Source organism: Balaenoptera physalus, assembly GCF_965194825.1.
Source record: "Balaenoptera physalus genome assembly, chromosome: 1".
In the NCBI taxonomy this organism is placed as follows: domain Eukaryota; kingdom Metazoa; phylum Chordata; class Mammalia; order Artiodactyla; family Balaenopteridae; genus Balaenoptera; species Balaenoptera physalus.
In genome coordinates this window covers 98,166,853-98,192,202 of record NC_138882.1, presented here as the reverse complement: position 1 = coordinate 98,192,202, position 25,350 = coordinate 98,166,853, and the positions used below count along the sequence as shown (strand labels likewise).

The 25,350-nt window shown below is 45.2% G+C and overlaps 1 protein-coding gene and 1 pseudogene across 4 annotated transcripts in view; one reads left to right on the top strand and one right to left on the bottom strand.

The window, feature by feature from the left end:
* Positions 1-12,769, top strand: part of LOC309645959 (proteasome subunit alpha type-3 pseudogene) — a 452,949-nt pseudogene extending 440,180 nt beyond the window's left edge. Inside the window, exon 2 of the transcript XR_014268651.1 lies at positions 10,939-12,769. The product of XR_014268651.1 is annotated as a proteasome subunit alpha type-3 pseudogene (transcript). The remainder of the gene's footprint in view (positions 1-10,938) is intronic.
* Positions 1-25,350, bottom strand: part of KCND3 (potassium voltage-gated channel subfamily D member 3) — a 229,299-nt gene that overhangs the window by 671 nt on the left and 203,278 nt on the right. For 2 of the 3 annotated variants that reach the window (XM_082431665.1, XM_082431666.1), the window contains exons 3-7: positions 16,924-17,086; positions 3,900-4,001; positions 3,495-3,584; positions 1,959-2,015; positions 508-755 (exon numbers count right to left, since the gene is read on the bottom strand). In XM_082431665.1, coding sequence (XP_082287791.1) covers positions 508-755; positions 1,959-2,015; positions 3,495-3,584; positions 3,900-4,001; positions 16,924-17,086 — 660 coding nt within the window. The remainder of the gene's footprint in view (positions 1-507; positions 756-1,958; positions 2,016-3,494; positions 3,585-3,899; positions 4,002-16,923; positions 17,087-25,350) is intronic. The other variant, XM_082431667.1, reaches the window with a different exon arrangement.

Sequence of the window (25,350 nt, the reverse complement as noted above, 5' to 3'; positions counted from 1 at the left end):
TTTCCCTCCAGTGGATTTTTTTCCTATCGCTTGTGGCATTTGATTTTGGTTTCCCTGAATTCCTTGCCACTCATTGGAGGTAGTGGGAAGTGGCCTACATATAAGTAGAGAGTCAGTCTGTGATTCAAAATCAGCCTGGGATAAGCCGAAATTTCGTATTATTTCACAATTGTGAACATTATTGTCTTGAGAAAACAGTCCATTCTTTGCACTAGGGTAAGTCATTTATGGACTTTTGTTGTTGTTGTTCTTATTTTTTCTGGTATCTAACCCCACATTGGGCCTACACCTGCTATAGTATCCTCCAAAGCATATGAGGGGCCTTTGGGTTAACTTGCAAGGATGAGAAGGAAGGTGGGGGGAGGAAGGTGAGGTGAGGGGCTCATGCATTAGATAAGGGGGAGGGAAGGCTGAGGACCCCCAGGGGTCTCCTAATGCTGAGAGCCTTTCACTCTGTGAAGGGAGCGTCTCAGGCCTTAGGGAGTGATGGGGATGGGAGCCACCCACCTGGTAGTGAGGGAGGGCTGCTCGCTGCCCTGGATGTGGATGGTGCTGAGCTCTTGCATGCTGCGCAGGCGGGTGGCCGGCAGGTTGGAATTGGGCAGGTGTGTGGTTTTCTTACTACGACGGGAGCAGCAGGTGGTCGTGAGGCCCGGGTGGCTGGACAGTGAGGGACTCCGGGTGGATGGGTAGTTCTGCATTGAACTCTCCATGCAGTTCTGCTCAAACATCTGTTCATCTATAAACTCGTGGTTCTGTGGGAGGCAGAGGGAGAAGAGGTAGGAGAAGGAGATAGGAAAGAGGAGGAGGGGAATGAGCCCCCGTACTCTGTATAGCTGCCTGTCTCTGCTCTGGGCCTTGGGAGAAGGGCTCCCAGCTGCCTGGAGCACAGATAAGCATTCAGGACATGGGGGATATCCCACAGGCATCAAATGAAGGAAGGAAGAGATTCCCATTGACAGCCCTGGTCATCAGACTGGAGGGCGCAGACTGCGGTTGTGAAATCATGATGTGATATTCACTTCATCTACAGCTTTGGCTGAAGGGATACGGAGGACATGGAGGGACTTAGTGGCATCCTCAGAGCTAGAAGCAAAGACTTAAGTGACTTTGCAGGCTTTGACAGGATCTTCTGGTGGGGGGTGTGTGCAGGGAGCGGCAGGTAAGGAGTCACTAACTATGGGTAGTGGGTATGCTGGGTTGTCTTTTCTGGATTTACTGGGTGAGATCCTTATGGATCCTGGGCAAGTGTGAGACATAAGTTTTTAAAGGCACTGGATTATTCACAGTACTGGGAGAGCTTTGCTCTTGAAGGCCAATGCGGTCACACACTCAGGGTTATGATTTCTTTTGATTACTCATTTTTTTCCACCTGGTTATGGGGTATGGCTCCTTAATATACCTAAAGGCACAGGATTCCCTAAGTCAAGTGTAAGCATGGGAAGGGGATGGTAACAGACTCCTGATGGAGGCCACCAGGATGGGGTGGAGTGGAGCCCAGGATAACTAAAATATGGCTGTTTAGCCAAGGTGACTAAACATCTATGCCATGAATGGTCTGGCCAAGGCTGCCAGAGTGAGGAGAAAGTCTGAAGAGAAGTAGCATGAGAACAGAGTTGAGAGAGAGACCAGCCCTGACAGCCAATACCAGGAGTCCCCATAGAGCTGGGCGGGTGGCACAGACAGATGTGGCACATGGACACTTACAAGGTACCAACATTGGTGCCATGTTCCACCACCCCTCCAAGCCCCTGGGGAGGTCAAAAAAGGGAATCAGAAAGGCACACAAAAAAACTGGAAACCTGAGCTGGTACTGGGTGTGACAGCAGAGGTAGGATAAACCCAAGAAGAATCAACAGCACATGCAGAGAGCCAGACCAGGGGGTAAGAAGAGGAGACTCTACAGACTCAGAAGAATCAGAGAGAAAAACATCAATTGAAATTTTAAAAAGTTATACCTTGATGGTGGAGGTTCGTACAGATAACAGGGGATCATCCACAAGATAGGACAACCCCTACAGGACAACATGCCAACAGAAGATAAAAACACCATTGATTGTACATTCCAGCATTCCCAGGCTCAGTTTTGACATTCGATCTCTCAATCCCAGCATTCCACCCTTCCAGTCCGACATTCCATCCCTTGCTCCCAGCATTCTTCCTCCTTTGTCCCAACATTCCACCCCTTGAGTCCAACATTCCTCACCTAAAATCCAGCATTCCATCTCTTTAATCCCAATATCCCCACAATCTGACATTCTTTCCTTCAAATTCAGCATTCCACCCCTTCAATGCCAACATTCCATCACTTCAAACCCAAATATTTTCACCCATATCCTTTCAACTTACACATTCCACCCAGCACATGCAACTTGGAAAGGGCAGTTGGGTCCAGGCCTATTTCTTTGGCAAGCTCTGAGTCTTTGAGAGAAATTCTAGATACGCCTATATGGTTCTTGACACTAAGAAACATTGGATAAGTCCTGGAAACTAGGGTTTTCAGAGTACCTTCCCACATTGGAAGCCCTCACTGGGTTCAGCTGCCATCCACAGTGTCCACAGTTGTCCATACTAAGAGTCACCTAACATCTACTTCCCCCACATCTGGGAGGCCAGGACATGGAACACTGAGAATTAGAAAGTTCCTTCCTTAGTGTGCTGAGCCCTGACCATAGGCTTTTTGGGGAAGGAGGTCCTAGAAAGGAACAAGAAGGAGTTTCTCTTTGTCTCTCTTTGGTTGTCCAGCCTAACTTCTCCTCCCTCCCTACTATTCCTAACACTTTTTGCCAAGGCTCCAGGGTTGACCCCACTGCCCTTCCTTTCAGTCTGTTGGTGAGGCACAAGCATCATTCCACATTCCAGCTGGGGCACCCTAAGCCATGACTCATTTTTAGCAATCAGCCTTTCAGAATCTGAATTCCCTGGGAATTGCAGGGTGACTGAGATGGGGTGGTCCTGGTAAAATCCCTGGCTAGAGAAATATATGCACTGCCTCGTTCATTGACTCTCTCCTGTTCCAAGTGGAATGGAAGGAGAAAAGGGACCCACAAATTGCATCAACCTAGCCCCAGGGATAGGACTAAAGCTGACATTCTTCTCTGCTGTCCTGCAGTAATCTAGTATAAATTCAGCCCTAGCTTTGAAGAGGGATGCCCATCAGAATTGAGAAACTGATAGGCAGAGACCTTAGGCCTCAGTAACTTAGAAATGGGCTGTAAGGACAGATGTAGGGTGTGTGTGGAAAGACTGGGGGAATGGCCTCCTCTGTGCTGCGGGCCTCCTGACCCTGGCGACTTTGCCCCACTTCTTGGGGTCTTCCTCCTGAGGGCTGATAGAGACCTCATCGCTACTCTTTGGATCTAAGGGGACAAACTTTGACTTCTGAAGCCTGGGGTGAGGACATGAGGACAGGGTTCTCACTCTGTAAGTTCTGACCTCAGAAAAGGGTCAGGGGTCAGGGGTGAGAAGGGAGGTGGCGCTGGGCTGGGACTCACAGTGGTTTTTTCCAGGCAGTGCAGCAGGTGATGGTGCTGGCTCTCGATGAGTGAGGTGGTCTTGCCCATGTGCTCTTCTTCTGGGGTGCCCTAGGAGGAAAAGAGGAGACACTGAGTATAAAGCTGGTGGCTCTCCTTCCCTCCATCTCCTTCATTTCTCCACAGAAGGGAGGGGGGACTGGAAAAATCTGGATGAACCAAATTTTAGGGCCACCCTAGACGATGCTAGCCTTTGGCTGGGAGCCCTTGAGCTAAAGGGGGTTTAGGGGTGATGATGATAACGCTATGGAAGACGTATGTGGAGAGTGGCTGCTACCTGGGGAAAGTTTGGGGCTTTGGGGTGGGAGCGCTGATGCCCTCCATCCTCCCCTCCATCTCCCCACCCCAAGTCCCCCAGGCACCTACCATCAGCTCCAGCGCCTCATTGAGGAGTCCATTGCGCTTGCTGTGCAGGTAGGCATTGGAGCTCCCAGTTTTGGCCACACGGATCCTGGCAAGGCGGGCCTTCTGTGATTGGCAGAGAGAATAAAAGAGTGAGGGAGTCTGAGAGACAAAAAGACAGTGAGCCTGGCCAAGCCAGCAACAGTGGGCTGTCCCAGCGAGGTTGGGTTCCCAGGTGATGTCTGATGAAGGGGAGGAAGCTGCTTCTTCCCCCCCACAGGGATCTCTGCTTATAGACCTGGGACTGGGTCAGAGAGGGTGTGACCCCCTGTACAGAGTGAGCATGGTCATGGTCAGAGTGCCTAGGGGTTTCCACTTGTCTCTCCAGCCTGGGTGTGATCCTGGCCAGGGGAATATCACTCATCAAATTCCTCCTTCCTTCCTCAAATTTCATGACCTTTATCCATTCTACTGAATGCACTTGGGTATTTCTCATCTCAGACTGCAAGTTCTTTAAAGGAGCCCATATTATAGCTCTCCTGATTCTCTCCTAGGGTCCAGTGCAATTCCCTGCATACAGCAGGTGCCCAAATACCAGTTAATTATAAGAAAAGCAAGGAGTGTGTATATGTGCCCCTCAACTCCTTCCCCTCTTTCTATTTTTTCCTTAACATTCATTATTAAGGTAGTATATGTTTTACATATTTATCTTGCTACTGTCTCTCTTTCCCCACAGGAATGTAAACTCCTTGAGGGCAGCGGTTTTTGTTTTGTTCACTGATATATCCCCAGTGCTTAGTAACCTGTAAATCAACAGAAGAATTTACAATTGCATGTCTGTCTTCCGGATGTGTCTATACATGTATATTTTGCTGTGCATGTCTGTGGGAACGAGTGTAGGTGCACGTGCATGTGACAAGGGGCCCAATGTGGGTGTGAGAGAGGAGAGGATGGAGCACATTTCCATACACCACCCTGGCTTTAGCTGCGGCGACTGAGAATCTCCCAGCTCCATCCTTGGAAGCCTTCGGCAGTATCCTGTGCGAGGGTCGCATGGTACCTCAACCACGCGAGCTCATTTCTCTTGCTTGCAGAGGCAGTGGGAGAGGCCGGACACACTGCACAGGCTGACTTCTCTTCTCCTTCCTAATAACCATAATCAGTGTCACCATGACAGCAGCACAGCCACAGTGTGAGGCCTAAGAGGAAAGAGGCTCTGGGAGGGAGGGAGAAGGGATGGGTAGAGGGCTTCCTGCTGGCTTAAAAAAAATGCAGCTTCACGTTTGGGCTCTTGTGTATCTAGACCCAGCTGCAGGAAGAAGAGCCCACAAGACCTCACAAACCTATTCTGGGGCAGAGGGGTCCTTCCTTCTGCCTCTGGGAAAATCCACATTTAACTTCAGCATGGACTCTGAACAGAGGAGTCCTTGGAAAATTGTGGCAATTTTCATTTCTTGTCACCTTCTCCCCAGCATGGGGAAGTGTCCCCTCCAAGTGTCCTGCTGGGCTGGCTCATCTGCTAAAAGGAGGCCAAGGACTTGGATTTAGGCTGTCAACAGAAGCACAAAGAACACACGATAGCTATTGTTCCCTGGGAAGTCCCCCTGTGACCACTGTGTCCTTGCAGGGACAATTCAACGACCTCCCCTGGTTTCTAAATATGGCAAAGAGGGCAGCACTTGAGCCTAGAAGATCTGCCTGTAAAACTGGGGAAGAACTCTCCTCTAGACGGAGAATAAAAAGAGGAAGCAGGGAGAGAAAGGATGGCAAGTAAGCCCTACCATTCCTCTTCTCTCTGAGCAAAGAACATGCATTCCAAGTGCAGGACAGTTCTCCTTCCTGGGGATCCTGCTCCAGCCCTCCCCTCAGCTCAATGTCTACATTCAAGCAAGTTCTTCATCATTTGAGGATGTGGCTATTATTGCTTTGAGTGAGTACTGGGTGTTGAGAGCTGCATATGGAAATCCAGTTGTGTCAAGCTCATTTTAGCCTTATATAATTTGATTGCACCACTTACAGCCAGACCATTCTTGTATCTGGGGTCTGTCTTCATTACTTTCTAGACATGAAAGATTCTCCTGCTCTCCTCTGTGGCACTCCTTTTAATCTTATCTTACCCTGGGCGCTATTAAAGCAACAGATTGTCATAACAAATGCACTATATTGTTTAATCATTTCCCACATAGGATAAAGAGGTTTGCAATGTATTTATAGAACCATACCCAGCATATGTAATTTGGTGAGGACTTTTGGCTTGACTTTGAGCTCCTGAGGGCCAGAGCCTGTGACTTATGCATAGTTTTATCTTCAGCACCTAGCACAGAGCTTCGCACTGAGTATTTGCTCAAGCAAGGCTTGTGATGGCCCAGGAAAGAAGATGATCCTACACAGTCGGTCAGAAATCCATGTTAATTAAGTCATTGTGATGGGCTCAGTCCTTGTGTAGACTGGTCAGCCTCCTTCTCTTCCATGAACATGAGTACAGTGTAAGAGTTCGAAGAATGTAGGGATCATCTAGGCTATTTTAAAGACAAGGAAATGGAGGATGTGAGAGGAAGTGACTTATCCAGGGCAAGATTTCAGCTCAGGTCTTCCAACCTCCCAGTGCTGCTTCCATAACACCCCTCTCCTCCTTCCCTGAATTTCAACTCCACTCAGACAAGTTTTTAACTTGATGAGCAAAGCCCAGGAAGTTGCATTTTCAACAGCTGTAGACATTCCAGGGCTGGAGGAGAGGTTTGGATGGAGGATTCTGCCACCCTGGGCACAGTTCCAGGTTCAGGCTAATAAGCTCAAGAATTTTGTCAGCCCCAAGAAGGGTTTCATGATGAAGCACTTCCTAGCTATCTGGCTGGCAGGTGCCCTTGGACCATGAGTATTGACATCTCTACCCTGGGAGAGGCAGAAGAAGGAAAAAGAGGGAGAAATGGAAAAGCCAAAAGAGAACATGGGCAATTGCACTCTTAGGTATTTATCCCAGAGAAATGAAAACTTATGTTCACACAAAAACCTGCACATGGCTGTTAACAGCAACTTTATTTATAATAACCCGATGTCCCTCAACAGGCAAACTGTTAATCATAACTGGGATGCATCCATACCAGGGAATACTGCTCAGAAAGGAAAAGGAATGGACTATTGATACACAGGACTTGGATGAATCTCCAGGAATTACATGAAATGGAAAAAGCCAATCTCCAAATGATGCCTACTGTATAAGCCTGTTGATATACCATTAAAAAACATGAAAATGTTTTATAAAGGGAGGACAGATAAATAGTTGCCAGAGGTTACAGACGGGGTAGAGGTAGAGTGAGGGGGGTGTGGTTATAAAAGATATAGTGGGAGGGACCCTTATGGTGTTGGAACTGTGCAGTACCTTGACTGAGATGGGGGATGTGAACCAGCATAGGTGATAAAACTGTATAAAACTTCACACACACACACACACACACACGGGTATAAGTAAAACTGGGGAAGTCTGAATAGGATTGGTGGATTGCAGAAATGTCCATACACTGGATATGAAATTTTATAACTACATGTGAATCTACAATTATTCCAATTAAAGTTTCCATTAAAAATGTTCCCCTCTCTCTGTCCACTGCTAGACCTCCTTACTTGATCTCCAGTTCACTTGGCTTAGAAAACCCAGTCTCTGTAGCAAAGAGCCATGGAATTATTTCAGTAATAATCCCAAGCAAATCAGTCACAATGGGAAAGGATGACAACTTTTGGAGCCTTTCCTTTCCACCTGAGGCACGTGGGCTGGAGCTTACCTTCACAGCTCCTGAGTATGTGGTCTGGGCTGAGAACTGTCATCAGCTCCCCTAACCCCCTTCCTGTCCCATCTCTCCATTCCCCACTAAGTTCCCCAACCTGCCTTCCTTGCCTCGCTGTGACAGACCCAGTGCTGGAAGCAGGCAGTATTCCTGTGTTCTTTTTCTTTTCCTCTCACAAGAAGCCTAAGGTGAAAGAGGCAGAGCTGAGCCTACCGTGAGGAGAGACAGTATCCAGAGGAGGTGAAAACACTGCAAATATTTACTCTGATTTCAAGGGAGAGCAAAGAGGGAGAAGGAGGAGGGTGAGAAGGGAGGCAGAAGGGAGGGAGTCTTATCCTGAGGGGCTAGAGGGAGGAAGAAGCCTAAACTGATTCCTTCTGGATCTTAATCACACAGGATGAGCTTTGTAAAGTTCTGCAGAGAAATGGTCCCTGTCGTATTCTTTGCGGGGGCAAAACGACAGCGGATGAGATGCTCTAAGAAGTAGGTAAGGGTGTGAGCCCGGAGGGGAAGGGAGTGCAGGAGTGGCTGAAGCACAGTTTGAGTGGGGCTCTTGTGGGCTAGTGTGTGAGCTGAGGATACCTTGGATCCTCAATGCTCTTCAAAAACCCTGTGTCATGTCATGGCTATTGTAAATAGAGCTGCAATGAACATTGTGGTGTATGACTCTTTTTGAATTATGGTTTTCTCCGGGTATATGCCCAGTAGTGGGATTGCTGGGTTGTATGGTAGTTCTATTTTTAGTTTTTTAAGGAACCTCCATACTGTTCTGCACAGTGGCTGTATCAATTTACATTCCCACCCACAGTGTAAGAGGGTTCCCTTTTCTCCACACCCTCTCCAGAGTGAAGTAAGTCAGAAAGAGAAAAACAAATACCGTATGCTAACACATATATATAGAATCTAAAAAAAAAAAAAAAAAAAAAAAAAAAAGGTTCTGAAGAGCCTAGGGGCAGCACAGGAATAAAGACGCAGACATAGAGAATGGACTTGAGGACACGGGGAGGGGGAAGGGTAAGCTGGGATGAAGTGAGAGAGTGGCATGGACATATATACACTGCCAAATGTAAAATAGATAGCTAGTGGGAAGCAGCCACATAGCACAGGGAGATCAGCTCAGTGCCTTGTGTCCACCTGGAGGGGTGGGATAGAGAGGGTGGGAGGGAGACGCAAGAGAGAGGGGATGTGGGGATATATGTATACGTATAGCTGATTCACTTTGTTATACAGCAGAAACTAACACACCATCGTAAAGCAATTATACTCCAATAAAGATGTTAAAAAAAAACAAAAACAAAAACAAACCCTGTGTCAGCCCTTGCCCAGTGCTGGGGGGTGGGGGGAGGGGGAGATTGAGGTTGCTATAGGACCCCTGACCCTTCAGGGCTTTAGGCTCCTTGATTTGGAAAGGAGATCCCAGTTTCTCCCTGCCCCTTTCTTTAGGACAGCATAATGAATTTAGATATTGTTCACATTTGCCAACTGACTTGAACGGGGAAAGAGATAAGACTTCTATTTCTGAGCTGGCTAGCAGGGGATGGGGGTGGGGAAGCCCTGACCTTGGGTGAAGAGGTAGGAAATGGTTCTGGAGGGGATGGAGAGGACAGCAGATCAATCCAAGGCAGGCTGACAGCATTAAAAACCCAGGTCAAGATAAGTCAAAATACATTTCCACACAGGCGGAGGGAGACAGCAGGGCAAGGAGGAGGTGACAAAGGCACACAAAAGGGGAGATGCTGGAAGTGGGGACCAACTGGATTTATTATATAACTATGTGATATATATATATTATATTATTAAGTATTGTTACATGTAAATTATTATACATTTCAGAGCTAACTTTCATGAACTTTGAGACTTTGTTTTGGTCAGCATACACAGATTTTTTCTGAAATCCTGGATTCCTCTGATATGTCATGGAAACCCTGCCACTTGGGAGTTATCCCTGCAAATGGAAGGTCAGGAGAGAGGATCATGTGGTGAGGAAGTAACCCAGCTGCAATGCATAGGGCCTGGCACATAGTTGGTGCTCAGTAAATGTGTGTGGAATGAATGAATAAAAGAAAGAATAAAATAAGGACATAATGTTTCAGGCCTTCATAAGCGACTCTTTCAGGTCCCCCTGTCCATTGTACTCAGAAAGGCTTTGATCGTACCCCCTGGAGGTTGAGATCCTGCTGAAGGGGGAGTATTTCAGCCCAGAACAGAAGAGAAAGGAAGGCAGGGCCCTGAACCAAGATGGCGGAGTAGAAGGATGTGCTCTCACTCCCTCTTGCGAGAACACCAGAATCACAAATAGCTGCTGGACAATCACCGACAGGAGGACACTGGAACTCACCAAAAAAGATACCCCACATCCAAAGACAAAGGAGAAGCCACAATGAGTTGGTAGGAGGGGCGCAATCATAGTAAAATCAAATCCCATAACTGCTGGGTGGGTGACTCACAGACTGGAGAACACTTATACCACAGAAGTCCACCCACTGGAGTGAAGGTTCTGAGCCCAACGTCAGGCTTCCCAACCTGGGGGTCCAGCAACGGGAGGAGGAATTCCTACAGAATCAGACTTTGAAGGCTAGTGGGATTTGATTGCAGGACTTTGACAAGACTGGGGGAAACAGAGACTCCACTCTTGGAGGGCACACACAAAGTAGTGTGCACATCGGGACCCAGGGGAAGCAGCAGTGATCCCAGGGGAGACTGAACCAGACCTACCAGCTACTATTGGAGGGTCTCCTGCAGAGGCGGGGGGTGGATGTGGCTCACCGTGGGGACAAGGAAACTGGCAGCAGAAGTATCGGGAAGTACTCCTTTGCATGAGACCTCCCAGAGTCTGCCATTAGCCCCATCAAAGAGCCCAGGTAGGCTCCAGTGTTGGGTTGCCTCGGGCCAAGCAACCAACAGGGAGGGAACACAGCCCCACCCATGAGCAGTCAAGCAGATTAAAGTTTTACTGAGCTCTGCCCACCAGAGCAACAGTCAGCTCTACCCACCACCAGTCCCTCCCATCAGGAAACTTGCACAAGCCTCTTAGATGGCCTCATCCACAAGAGGGCAGACAGCAGAAGCAAGAAGAACTATAATCCTGCAGCCTGTGGAACAAAAACCACATTCACAAAAAGATAGACAAGATGAAAAGGCAGAGGACTATGTACCAGATGAAGGAACAACATAAAACCCCAGAAAAAAAACTAAATGAAGTGGAGATAGGCAACCTTCCAGAAAAAGAATTCAGAATAATGATAGTGAAGATGATCCAAGACCTCGGAAAAAGAACGGAGGCAAAGATCGAGAAGATGCAAGAAATGTTTAACAAAGACCTAGAAGAATTAAAGAACAAACAAACAGAGATGAACAATACAATAACTGAAATGAAAACTACACTAGAAGGAATCAATAGCAGAATAACTGAGGCAGAAGAACAGATAAGTAACCTGGAAGACAGAATGGTGGAATTCACTGCTGTGGAACAGAATAAAGAAAAAAGAATGAAAAGAAATAAAGACAGCCTAAGAGATCTCTGGGACAACATTAAATGCAACAACACTTGCTTTATAGGGGTCCCAGAAGGAGAAGAGAGAGAGAAAGGACCAGAGAAAATATTTGAAGAGATTATAGTCGAAAATTTCCATAACATGGGAAAGGAAATAGCCACCCAAGTCTAGGAAGTGCAAAGTGTCCCATACAGGATAAACCCAAGGAGAAACATGTCGAACACATAGTAATCAAATTGGCAAAAATTAAAGACAAAGAAAAATTATTGAAAGCAGCAAGGGAAAAACGACAAATAACATACAAGGGAACTCCCATAAGGTTAACAGCTGATTTCTCAGCAGAAACTCTACAAGCCAGAAGGGAGTGGCATGATATACTTAAAGTGATGAAAGGGAAGAAACTACAACCAAGATTACTCTACCCGGTAAGGATCTCATTCAGATTCGATGGAGAAATCAAAAGCTTTGCAGACAAGTGAAAGCTAAGAGAATTCAGCACCACCAAGCCAGCTCTACAACAAATGCTAAAGGAACTTCTCTAAGTGGGAACCACAAGAAAAGAAAAGGACCTACAAAAACAAACCCAAAACAATTAAGAAAATGGTCATAGGAACATACATATTGATAATTACCTTAAACGTGAATGGATTAAATGCTCCAACCAAAAGACACAGGCTTGCTGAATGGATACAAAAACAAGACCCATATATAGGCTGTCTACAACAGACCCACTTCAGACCTAGGGACACATACAGACTGAAAGTGAGGGGATGGAAAATGATATTCCATGCAAATGGAAATCAAAATAAAGCTGGAGTAACAATACTCATATCAGATAAAATAGACTTTAAAATAAAGAATGTTACAAGAGACAAGGAAAGACACTACATAATGATCAAGGGATCAATCCAAGAAGAATCTATAACAATTATAAATATATATGCACCCAACATAGGAGCACCTCAGTACATAAGGCAACTGCTAACAGGTATAAAAGAGGAAATCGACAGTAACACAATAAGAGTGGGGGACTTTAACACCTCACTTACACCAATGGACAGATCATCCAAACAGAAAATTAATAAGGAAACAGAAGCTTTAAATGACACAATAGACCAGATAGATTTAATTGATATTTGTAGGACATTCCATCCCAAAACAGCAGATTACACTTTCTTCTCAAGTGCACACAGAACATTCTCCAGGATAGATCACATCTTGGGTCACAAATCAAGCCTCAGTAAATTTAAGAAAATTGAAATCATATCAAGCATCTTTTCTGACCACAGCACTATGAGATTAGAAATCAATTACAGGGAAAAAAACGTAAAAAAGACAAACACATGGAGGCTAAACAATACGTTACTAAATAACCAAGAGATCCCTGAAGAAATCAAAAAATACCTAGAGACAAATGACAATGAAAACACGACGATACAAAACCTATAGGATGCAGCAAAAGCAGTTCTAAGAGGGAAGTTTATAGCTATACAAGCCTACCTCAAGAAACAAGAAAAATCTCAAATAAACAATCTAACCTTACACCTGAAGGAACTAGAGAAAGAAGAACAAACAGAACCCAAAGTTAACAGAAGGAAAGAAATCATAAAGATCAGAGCAGAAATAAATGAAATAAAAACAAAGAAAACAATAGCAAAGATCAATAAAACTAATGCTGGTTCTTTGAGAAGATAAACAAAATTGATAAACCTTTAGCCAGACTCATCAAGAAAAAGAGGGAGAAGACTCAAATCCATAAAATTAGAAATGGAAACGGAGAAGTTACAACAGACACCGCAGAAATACAAAGCATCCTAAGAGACTACTACAAGCAACTCTATGCCAATAAAATGGAAAACCTGGAAGAAATGGATAAATGCTTAGAAAGGTATAACCTTCCAAGACTGAACCAGGAAGAAATAGAAAATATGAACAGACCAATCACAAGTAATGAAATTGAAACTGTGATTAAAAATCTTCCAACAAACAAAATTCCAGGACCAGATGGCTTCACAGGTGAATTCTATCAAACATTTAGAGAACAGCTAACAACCATCCTTCTCAAACTCTTCCAAAAAATTGCAGAGGAAGGAACACTCCCAAACTCATTCTATGAGGCCACCATCACCCTGATACCAAAACCAGACAAAGATACTACAAAAAAAAAAAATTACAGACCAATATCACTGATGAATATAGATGCAAAAATCCTCAACAAAATACTAGCAAACAGAATCCAACAACACATTAGAAGGATCATACACCATGATCAAGTGGGCTTTATCCCAGGAATGCAAGGATTCTTCAATATACGCAAATCAACCAATGTGATACACCAAATTAACAAAGTGAAGAATAAAAACCATATGATCATCTCAATGGATGCAAAAAGCTTTTGACAAAATTCAACACCCATTTATGATAAAAACTCTCCAGAAAGTGGGCAGAGAGGGAACCTACCTCAACATAATAAAGGCCATATACGACAAACCCACAGGAAACATCATTCTAAATGGTGAAAAACTGAAAGCATTTCCTCTAAGATCAGGAACAAGACAAGGATGTCCACTCTCACCACTATTATTCAACATAGTTTTGGAAGTCCTAGCCACGACAATCAGAGAAGAAAAAGAAATAAAAGGAATACAAATTGGAAAAGAAGAAGTAAAACTGTCATTCTTTGCAGATGACGTGATACTATACATAGAGAATCCTAAAGATGATACCAGAAAACTACTAGAGCTAATCCATGAATTTGGTAAAGTTGCAGATTACAAAATTAATGCACAGAAGTCTCTTGCATTCTTATACACTAATGTTGAAAAATCTGAAAGAGAAATTAAGGAAACACTCCCATTTACCATTGCAACAAGAAGAATAAAATACCTAGGAATAAACCTACCTAAGGAGACAAAAGACTTGTATGCAGAAAACTATAAGACATTGATGAAAGAAATTAAAGTTGATACCAACAGATGGAGAGATACACCATGTTCTTGGATTGGAAGAATCAATATTGTGAAAATGACTATATTACCCAAAGCAATCTACAGATTCAATGCAATCCCTATCAAATTACCAATGGCATTTTTTATGGAACTAGAAGAAAAAATCTTAAAATTTGTATGGAGACACGAAAGACCCCGAATAGCCAAAGCAGTCTTGAGGGAAAAAAACGGAGCTGGAGGAATCAGACTCCCTGACTTCAGACTATACTACAAAGCTACAGTAATCAAGACAATATGGTACTGGCACAAAAACAGAAACATAGATGAACGGAACAAGATAGAAAGCCCAGAGATAAACCCACGCACCTATGGTCAACTAATCTATGACAAAGGAGGCAAGGATATACAATGGAGAAAAGACAGTCTCTTCAATAAGTGGTGCTGGGAAAACTGGACAGCTACATGTAAAAGAATGAAATTAGAACACTCCCTAACACCATACACAAAAATAAACTCAAAATGGATTAGAGACCTAAATGTAAGACCGGACACTATAAAACCCTTAGAGGAAAACATAGGAAGAACACTCTTTGACATAAATCACAGCAAGATCTGTTTTGATCCACCTCTTAGATTAATGGAAATAAAAACAAAAATAAACAAATGGGACCTGATGAAACTTAAAAGCTTTTTCACAGCAAAGGAAACCATAAACAAGACAAAAAGACAACCCTCAGAATGGGAGAAAATATTTGCAAATGAATCAATGGACAAAGGATTAATCTCCAAAATATATACAGCTCATGCAGCTCAATATTAAAAAAATAAAAAACCCAATCCAAAAATGGGCAGAAGACCTAAATAGACATTTCTCCAAAGAAGACATACAGATGGCCAAGAAGCACATGAAAAGCTGCTCAACATCACTAATTATTAGAGAAATGCAAATCAAAACTACAATGAGGTACCACCTCACACCAGTTAGAATGGGAGTCATCAGAAAATCTACAAACAACAAATGCTGGAGAGGGTGTGGAGAAAAGGGGAATCTCTTGCACTGTTGGTGGGAATGTAAATTGATACAGCCACTATGGAGAACAGTATGGAGGTTCCTTAAAACACTAAAAATAGGGACTTCCCTGGTGGTGCAGTGGTTGGGAATCCGCCTGCCAATGCAGGAGACATGGGTTCGAGCCCTGGTCCAGAAAGATCCCACATGCCGCGGAGTGGCGAAGTCTGCGTGCCACAACTACTGAGCCCGCTGCCTGGAGCCCGTGCTCCGCGGCAAGAGAGGCCACCTCAATGAGAGGCCCGCACTCGGCAACGAAGAGTAGTCCCCTCTCGCGCAACTAGAGAGAGCCCGTGCGCAGCAACGGAGACCCAAAAATAAATAAATAAGTATTTAAAAAAAAAAAACAAAAAACTAAAAATAAAATTACCATATGACTCAGCAATCCCACTACTGGGCATATACCCAGAGAAAAGCATAATTCAAAAAGACACGTGCACCCCAATGTTCATTGCAGCACTATTTACAATAGCCAGGTCATGGAAGCAACCTAAATGCCCATCGACAGACGAATGGATAAAGAAGATGTGGTACATATATACAATGGAATATTACTCAGCCTTAAAAAGGAATGAAAGTGGGTCATTTGTTGAGACGTGGATGGATCTAGAGACTGTCACACAGAGTGAAGTAAGTCAGAAAGAGAAAAACAAATATCGTATATTAACGCATATATGTGGAACCTAGAAAAGTGGTACAGATGAACCAGTTTGCAGGGCAGATATTGAGACACAGATGTAGAGAACAAACGTATGGACACCGAGGGGGGAAAGCGGCTGGGGGGGGGATGGTGGTGGTGTGATGAATTGGGAGATTGGGATTGACATGTATACACTGATGTGTATAACATTGATGACTAATAAGAACCTACTGTATAAAAAAATAAATAAAATAAAATTCAAAAATTTAAAGAAAAAAATAAAGCTGCATACTTAAAAAAAAAAAAAAAAGAAGAAAAAGGAAAAGCTGCCCCCTGGGTCCAGGAACCTTCACCAGCCAGATGCCCTAAAAATGCAGAGAAATGATATTTGGCTGAGAGGGTGAGGTGTTCTGGGTGGAAGGTGGCGGCCAGTCATGAAAGGAGGCTTCTGTCTTGGCACCAAAGCCTTCAGACATCTTTCGTCATCCTGTGGTGAGAGGGCGCTCACCCTGCCCTGCCTTCCTAAGCCGTGTTCACTGGACATCACTGAAAACTTTTCCAGGACCCATGGTTAATCTCCTGACCGTCAACTGCAGTTCCATGCCTTACCCTACGATACCATGAAGTGACTAAAGCCCGCTGTGCCGTTTGTCCCTGAACTCAATGGCCTCAGAATGTTCTCCTTTCAGAGTATTCATTTTTTTTTTAGCAAATTTATTTTTGTCACTTTGTTTTGTATAGGCTATCACAGAGTACTGAAAAGCAATTATGTTCCCCAGTAAGCTCCTGGCTGGGAAAGGGAAGAGTCCGGGCACTACCCAGAGTTGATGGCTGAGGTCTTGGAAGAGGAGCCAGGGCCCAAGGAAACTGCACAGAATATCTTCCGAAAGGGAGAACATCAGCTTGTGGATAATTGACGGTTTGCTGCCTTGTGCAGCTGTCTGGGGCTGGAATGCAGGATGCTGGTAGGTAGGAAGGCACCTGGCGCTGCTTTACCTTCCAAAGCCAGAGGCCATCTGCGCAGCGATTCTCCCAGGAGCTCCTTGTGACGGCGGCACAAGGCCAAGAGCGCCCTCTCTGGTGCTGCCTGCCCCCTTCCCGGGTCTGAGGCTTACCTTCTGAGCCCTGCGTTTATCAGCTCTCTGATTCTGGTGGTAAATCCGGCTGAAGTTGGAAACGATCACAGGGACCGGCAGGGCAATGACAAGGACACCGCTCAGGGAACAGATGGAGCCGAAGATCTTCCCTGCAATCGTCTTGGGCACCATATCTCCATATCTGAGAGACAGAAAGAGAAATGGGTGTAAGGAAGAAGGGCCATTTGGGAAACAAGTCAGGCTTCCCTGCCAATCATTCACTCCTTCACTCAACAATTGTTTAGCGTGCCTACTGTGTGCCAGGTACTGTGATACGACCCGGGAGTGAACAAAATAGACAAGATCCTTATGTTCACGGAGCCAACATCCTACCAGGGGAAGACCATAAAGTGAATATATAAAAACATTGTGACTTCTGGCTATTTCTATGAAGAGAACAGAGATGGGTGCTGTGCCAGGTTGGGGGAGTGTGGTCAGGAAAGGCCTCTCGGAGGAGGTAACATTTAAGCTAAGATCTGAAGGTAAAGAATCCAGCCAGGCAACACCCTTGGGGAAGAGCGTGCCAGGCAGTGGGAACAGAAAGGACGGAGGCCCTGAGGTAGGAAGGGGCTCGGCTTGTTCTAGGAACAGTGAAAGGGCTAGCGGGGCTGGCGCACAGGGTGGGTGGCGGGTTCTACAAGAGGAAACTGAGGTGGCAGGTGGGGGGCCAGACCATGCGAGGTCTAGCGGGCCACGACGAGGAGTGTGGGTTTCATCCAAGTGCAAAGAAGAGCCATGGATGATTTTGAAGCAGAAGAAGAACACAATTTCATTTTTGATAACAAAAACGATGAATAATAAACTGCCTTCTATTCATGTGGAGATTTATAATTTCCAAAACACTTTTACACATTTGCCTCACAGAAGCTCCATGAACCCTGTGAGCTTGGAACCCCGATCCCCATTGTACAGATGCAGGAACCGAGGCTCAGAGACATGAAGTGGGTTGTCGTTTGGCTACGCCTGGGAGTAAAACACACACCTCTTGCTCTCATCTCTTTTCTACTAGCCACGCTGTCTTAGAGGGGACCATGAGCTCCAAATCGCAGCCCCTGAAGCCGTGAAGCCACTTTGGGACAGTGCCGGCTACTCTCAGAGCTCAGAGAAACCTCACACCTTGGCAGCTGCCCCCTGGGACCAGCCTGCCCTGGCTCCTGCCAGCCCCAGGCAAGCAGGCCAGAGCCTCTCTCCTCCAATCAATAAGATATGCTCCACAGCGGTTAAGTGTTTAGCCTCTTCTTTATTGACATAATTTAAAGGCCAAGTTAAGAAAAGAGCTGTGATGACTCCTTTGGCCAAAGCCAGAAACACCATCTCCCCCGTCTCTGCACCCTCTGTGTGTCTGGAGCAGAAACTGGCTTAGGGTGACCAGGAACTGTTGCTACTGATATTGTCGCTACTGATATTGTCAGGCTTCAAGTCACTTGTCCTGAGGGGCCCAGGTGTCCTGGGGTCCAGAGAGGCTGTGGAAAGGGATGGGGGAGCCATTTCAGAGCTATGAAGTCCTCACCTCCTAACACTAAGGGCTTTGTGGAGGATGTGCCGTGATTGACACATACTTGGCGAGTGGATGAATGATCTCATTTAAGCCTCTCAACACCCTATGAAGTTGGCTCCTGTTTTGAGGACCATCTTCCTTCTCCTTGTGTCCAGGCCCTTTGTTCTGGCTCAAGCTGTCTCAGTCATGCCACTGACAGTAAGGCCTGTGAGAGCTCCTTCTGGGAACTTTGATGCTAGGTTTGCCTTCTCTGCCATGATACTCAGGAGTGGCTTCCAGTGAAGTGGTCGAGAATTTGGCTTCTGAAGTTGGACAATATGGATTCAAGACTCACCCAGCTCCACCCTAAAATAACTGTGTGACCTTTAGGCCTCAGTTTCTTTGTCTTGAAAATGAAGATAATAAGAGTAACCTAGGTCATAATCCTATTGTGACATATACAGCTCTAAAACAATAAATACTATTACTTTTACCTAGACAGTCTGAAAACCATGGTCTCTGTTGCCGAGAAGCTGATTATTCCAAGTTCAAATCATCCCAGTGATGAAGAAATGGGGGCTGCCCTGGAAGTGAATCATGTTAGCTGGGGTTTTCAGATGACATGATTGAAAGGTGGACATTGGGTACATGACCATGGGTGAAAACAAAGCGTGGCGGGAGTATGTAAGAATAGCATCAGGAAGGCTACATTTCAGTGACTGAGGTGGTGAAAAATGCTAAGGACAACAGGAATGTTGTTTCATCCACTGGAAGGAAAGCTGTGCCTACTGCTAGGCAGATGGTCTGCTGGAAACAGATGACAGAGAGAAAGCTGAACAACGCAACTCCCCTGCGCTCTCTGCCTTCTCCACCAAGAGGAACATGCTTTATCTTGGGAAGGCCAGGACAAATGTGGAAAAACAAAGATCCAGAGCTTAAGGTAGGGGAGGGGAGAGCAGGTGAGTGGTCAGCTGTCTTCAGTGGATTCCCATCACAGGCCCACCTGGATCCTACCCCAGGAGACAGGAGGAATGTGCAGATGGCGTTATAGAACCACTTCCCATGATGGCTGAGAAATCATGATGCAGCAGAGAAATACCAGGAGACTAGAGATGGAAAACTACTGTATCAATATATTTAAAGAAAAGGAAAGGAGGTCTGAGGAACCACAGACCAGCAGGCTTGGCCTCCATCAATTCTGCCATCCAGTTGCGGGCAGAATTTGAGAGTGGATTATTAAGCAGACAACGTGCGAACACTTGGAAAATAAGCTGCACTGGTTCACTAAACACACATCTTGCCAGATGACCCTTATTTCCTGTTTTGAGAGGGTTAGCTGGCTGGAGGATCAGGAGACCACTACAGACCTACTGCATCATCGTTGCAGCAAGGTGTGTTCTTGCCCCCGTTCTCTGTACCCTGGACAAGCTGGAGGAATGTGGAGGGGACAGCAGTGTGGCTGGCAGGGGCCGAACAGCCATCTGGAGTCTTCCGGCCCTTCTCAAAGATAAACAACAATGGTCCCAGGACAGCAAAGGAAGTTCCTGGTTTTCATGTTACAAGGGTCTCCTTCAATGAAAGAGTAAATGAGCAAACGAAATAAAGAAGGGATCTAAAGTTAGGTCTCCAGTGGTGCATTCCAGAATTTTTTTAACAACTCATGTAAGGCCAGAAGGAGGCAGTGTGGCCTAATGATTGAGAGAGGAATCAGATCTGGGTTGAACCCGAGCCCGCTACTTACTAAATAGTTAAGTGTCCTTAGGGAAGTTATGTAACCTGAGCCTCTACCAATATAAATGGGTTTTACAAACCTAACTTACAAGGTTGTTGTGATAATTAATGAGATAATTCAGAAGCACCACTTGATGCTGTATCTGGGTAAATGTAAATTCTCTATAAAAATAGCCAGTGTTGTAGGCATCGATTGTTTTGTCTGCTAATAACCCACCTCCTCCTAGGAACTGAACCCCTCCCCTCCCCATTATGACATAAACTCTGTCCAGAGGAACTGGGTCTCAGAGGAGCTGCCATATTCTTACAAGCCTTCCCCGATGCCCCTGCTCCCACTGGTCACAGGCAGTAAATTCAGAACAGGCATCTGACTCAAGCTGGGTCAATGAGTTCTTTCCTGGATTCATTTTTAAACAGCTTTATGGAGATACAATTTAAATACCATAAAATTCATCCACTTAAATCGTACAATTCAATGTTTTTAGTTTATTTACAAAGTTGTGTTACCATCACCAGAGTCTAATTTTAGAGTATTGTCATCACCCCCAGTAGAAACCTAGCACCCGTCAGCAGTCAGTGACCATTGTACACCTCACCCTTCAGCCCTAGGCAACCACTAATCTACTTTCTGTCTCTATGGATTTCCTTCTTTTGGACATTTAATATAAATGGAATCATACAGTATGTGGCCTCTTATGCCTGACTTCCTTCACTTAGCATAATGTGCTAAGGGTTCAAGGTTCGCCCATGTTGTAGCATGTATCAGAACTTCATTCCTTTCTTACGGCTGACTAATATCTCATCGTATGGATAGACCACATTTTGTTTACTCATTCATCAGTTGAGAGACATTTGGATTGTTTCTACTTTTTGGCTATTATGAGTAAACTCTGCTATGAAAATTTGTGTACAAGTTTTGGTGGGGATATATGTTTTCATTTCTCTGGGACTCATGTGGTAACTCTTATGTTTACCAGTTTGAGGAACTGGTGAACTGTTTTCTAAAGTGGCTGTGTCACTTTACAATCCCACTAGCTATAAATTAGGGTTCCAATTTCTCCATATCTTCACCGACACTTGTTACCATTTGTCTTTTGATCCTAGCTGTCCTAGTGGGTGTGACATGGTATCTCATTGTGTTGGTTTTTTTTAACACATGTTTAAAAATTGAAGTATAGTTAATTTAGAATGTTGTGTTAATTTCAGGTGTACAGCAAAGTGATTCAGTTATATATATAATATATATTATATATAATATGTATATTCTTTTTCAGATTATTTTCCCTTAAAGGTTATTACAAGACATTGAATATAGTTCCCTGTGCTATATAGTAGGTCCTTGCTGTTTATCTATTTTATATATAGTAGCATGGATCTAATCCCAAATCCCTAAATTGTCTCTCTCCCTCCCACCTCCACTATCCCCTTTGGTAATCATAAGTTTGTTTTCTATGTCTGTGAGTCTATTTCTGTTTTGTTAATAAGTTCTTTTGTATCATTTTTTTTTTAGATTCTACATATAAGTGACATCATATGATATTTGTCTTTGTCTGTCTTACTTCACTTAATATGATAATTTCTAGGTCCATCAGTGTTGCTGCAAATGGCATTATTTCATTCATTTTTATGGCTGAGTAATATTCCATTGTATATATATACCACATCTTCTTTACCCATTCATCTGTTAATGGACATTTAGGTTGCTTCCATGTCTTGGCTATTGTGAATAGTGACTGGGGTGCATGTATCTTTTTGAATTAGAGTTTTCTCCAGATATATGCCCAGGAGTGGAATTGCAGGACCATATGGCAACTCTATTTTGAATTTCTCTTTGTGGGTTTGATTTGCATTTACACTGTTGGCTAATGATGTCGGTCAATTTTTTTCTCCTCCCCTGGATTTTTACCCTTGAGATCAGATCAATCTCTTTCTTTCTTTCTTTCTTTTTTAAAATTAATTAATTTAGTTAATTTATTTTTTGGCTGCATTGGGTCTTCGTTGCTGGGCGCAGGCTTTCTCTAGTTGTGGAGAGCGGGGTCTACTCTTCGTTGCGGTGCACAGGCTTCTCATTGCGGTAGCTTCTCTTGTTGCAGAGCACGGGCTCTAGGCATGCAGGCTTCAGTATTTGTGGCATGCGAGCTCAGTAGTTGTTGCTCACGGGCTCTAGAGTGCAGGCTCAGAAGTTGTGGTGCATGGGCTTAGTTGCTCCGTGGCATGTGAGATCTTCCCGGAGCAGGGCTCGAACCCACGTTGCCTGCATTGGCAGGTGGATTCTTAACCACTGAGCCACCAGGGAAGTCCCAATCTCTTTCACAGAAGTGGAAACTGCAACTAACAAAGCTCTGGAGCTGTTGGCAGCCATGCTTTCTGCCATGGGGAAAAGCCAGATTGTAGTTAGAAAGGGAGCAGGCTGACGGTAGAAAGAGATGAGAGATGAAAAGGGAAATCTGATGGAGGTTCGAGTTCCTGTCCTAATTCTTACTGATGACCAGCTTTACTTTTGGCTTTCCTGTGGCTTGGGTTGTGCAAGCCTTCTTTTGACTCTGCATACTAACAAATTATTGCTTTTGTTCAACCTTCTTCCATTTGGTTCCTATGACAATGACAATGATGATAATGATGGTGATGATGGTGATGATGCTGGTGATGATGAGGTTATGACTGATTATTTTTAATCAAGCTCTTCAAATCTCTAAATGACAGCACTACTATGAATTGACGTCTTTTGAAGTCAAAAGGATTTTTAACAGGTTGTAATCGTGGGTGAAATCAACCAGATTAATTTTAACAAAGATAAATGACAACACCAGCATTTTGATTCAAATGATCAATGACTTGTCTAGCTGATGAGAGAGACCAGCTTAAAAGCTATTCAAGTTAAAAATCACTGGGGGGAATTAAGTTTAACATAGCCACCAGTGTAACGCAGCCGCTAAAGACCTCATGCCGCCTTAGGCTGGACTGCTAGGAGTACATTGTCCAGAAAAAGGGAGAGGGTGTTCAAACTGTGCTCCTTGGTGCAGACCACTTCTAGGCCGCTGTGTGGAGTTCTGGGCACTACATATTGTATAGGATATGATTAACTGGGTCATGTCCAGAGAAGGAAGGGTGGGAGGGTGAATTGTCTGGAAATCCTCTCATAGGGGAAATGATCAAAGGGACAGGATCGTTTGGCCTAAGAAAAGGGGATGGAGAATGGAAGGATGAAAGGGAACAATGTACTGGAGACTGTGCTAGGAACTTTGGCATCACTGGGTCTCACAAAAGCCCGTCAAGTGGGGCTGAGGAGCCGGTCCTGAGAGGACAGTGACTTGTTCAAGGTCCTCAAGTAGTAAGAGGCAGAACTGAATGGGTTAAAACCCAGGTCAGTCTGTTTCCATTGTCCTGCTCTGTCCCTCACATCCTGCTTCTCCAGGGGAGAGGGTGGTCATGGGAGAGGGTGGTCATGGGGAAGGGTGGCCATGGGAGAGGGCTCAGAGGAGTCAGCTGGCGCTCACCCCCTTCTCAGCATCTCTGCCCACTCTGTGGTAGCAGTACAGCATAGCGGTTAAGAGTGCGGATTCTGGGCAGCAGACTATCTGGGGCAAGTCCTGGTTCTACCACTTGTTAGCTGGGTGACTCTTGTGCAAGTTACTTCTTTGTCCTCAGTTTCCTGGGACTGATAAAATAATAGTACCTACATCACAGAGTTGTTGTGAGGGATCAGATGAGTTACCATTTGTGAAAGGCTCAATTCTGGCACATATTAAAAACTTATTATAAATGTTTATTAAATAAATCCTAGGCCCAGACCACCGTCGTTTCTCGACTGGACTTCTGCAAAAGCCCCTTAACCAGACACGTCACTTGCACTTTTGTTTCCCTTTAATTCACAAAGAACCATAGTCTTAGAGTGCAAATCCAAGCACGTCATTCCCTTGCTCAAATCACTTCAATAAATGTTGGTCGAATGTGTGAGTTAATGAAGAAAACATACCTTTTCGTGATGTTTTTGCAAAGACTAAATTCCCGTTACACGGTAAACGCTCATTAGACAGCAGCTGTTAGGGTCGTAATGACTGTGATGGGCAGTGCCCTTTGTCCTACAGCCCCTCCTGGGCCCACCTGGGCAGGAACACCGAGGTGCTGGAGCTGACAGTGATTTTCTAAGTCCTCGTGGCCTCTGTGGCCTATTTTCTCCGTGGAATTTTGAGGAAGGAAAGGGGTGAGGAAAGAAAAAACAGAAAATGTCGTGGCCTAGAAAAAACATTTTTTAAGCCATAGCCTTATTTCCTTTCTGTCTTCCTCGTTTCAGGCAAATAGGGACTCCCCTCCCCCACCTCCCATCCTGGCTCTGAGGGTGGAGAAGCGTAAGGGACAAGAAAGCCTCTCCTGGAGGTGACATGCCACGCATAGGGGAGCTGTGGGGTGCTCAGCCCAGACCTAGGGCTCACACGCAGCCCTTAGCTGGGGCCAGCGTGGAGCCAGCTGTCTGCTCCTGACTGGGTGGGGCTCAGGGACTCCCTGCTTCTCTCCCAGCACATCCTCGGTAACCCGCAGTGATGTCTGGGCTGCGGCAAGAGCAGGGAAGCTCACCCCCCTAATATGGAAGGCTAATTAATTTGTATTAGGGCTTAGGGATAATTAAACTTTTTATCTGAACTTAAGCTGCACAAACCACCAGCCTTGTACAATTAATTGCTGCCTTCATTCCCTCCTCCAGGGGCTGAGAGATAAGTGCAAGCCAAGCTCCCCCCAACCCCGTCTGATTCTGTCTTCCTCTCAGGTAGGGGTAAGGCTGCCCAGCTGGTGGGGAGTGCATTCTTTACTGGAGGCCCGGCCACCGCCCATTCGGGGTCCAGCTGCTGGGAGCTCTGACACAGAGGCACGTCCTTGATGAGTTTCTGCAGGGAGGGGGTCTCCGCCTCACTGCTACACCCACTTCTACACCCACCTTCTCCACTGAGATGCCCCTGAACTTGGCTTCTGCCTCTGCTCCTAGACCCTCCGGTGCTGGAGATGCAGATGAGGATGAGAGCTGTCCTCGTGGCTGGGGTCAGGGTGAGGAGGGGAGTTAGGGCAGCCTAGGCACCACGGCAGTTCCAGGTTCTCAGACCCCTGTGGCTGCCTTCTTGTCCGGGGGCAAAGGACAATGGGAGACCACCCCGGAGGACACAAAAGCCACCAGCCTGGCTGATAAGTTCACCCCGTGAGGAATA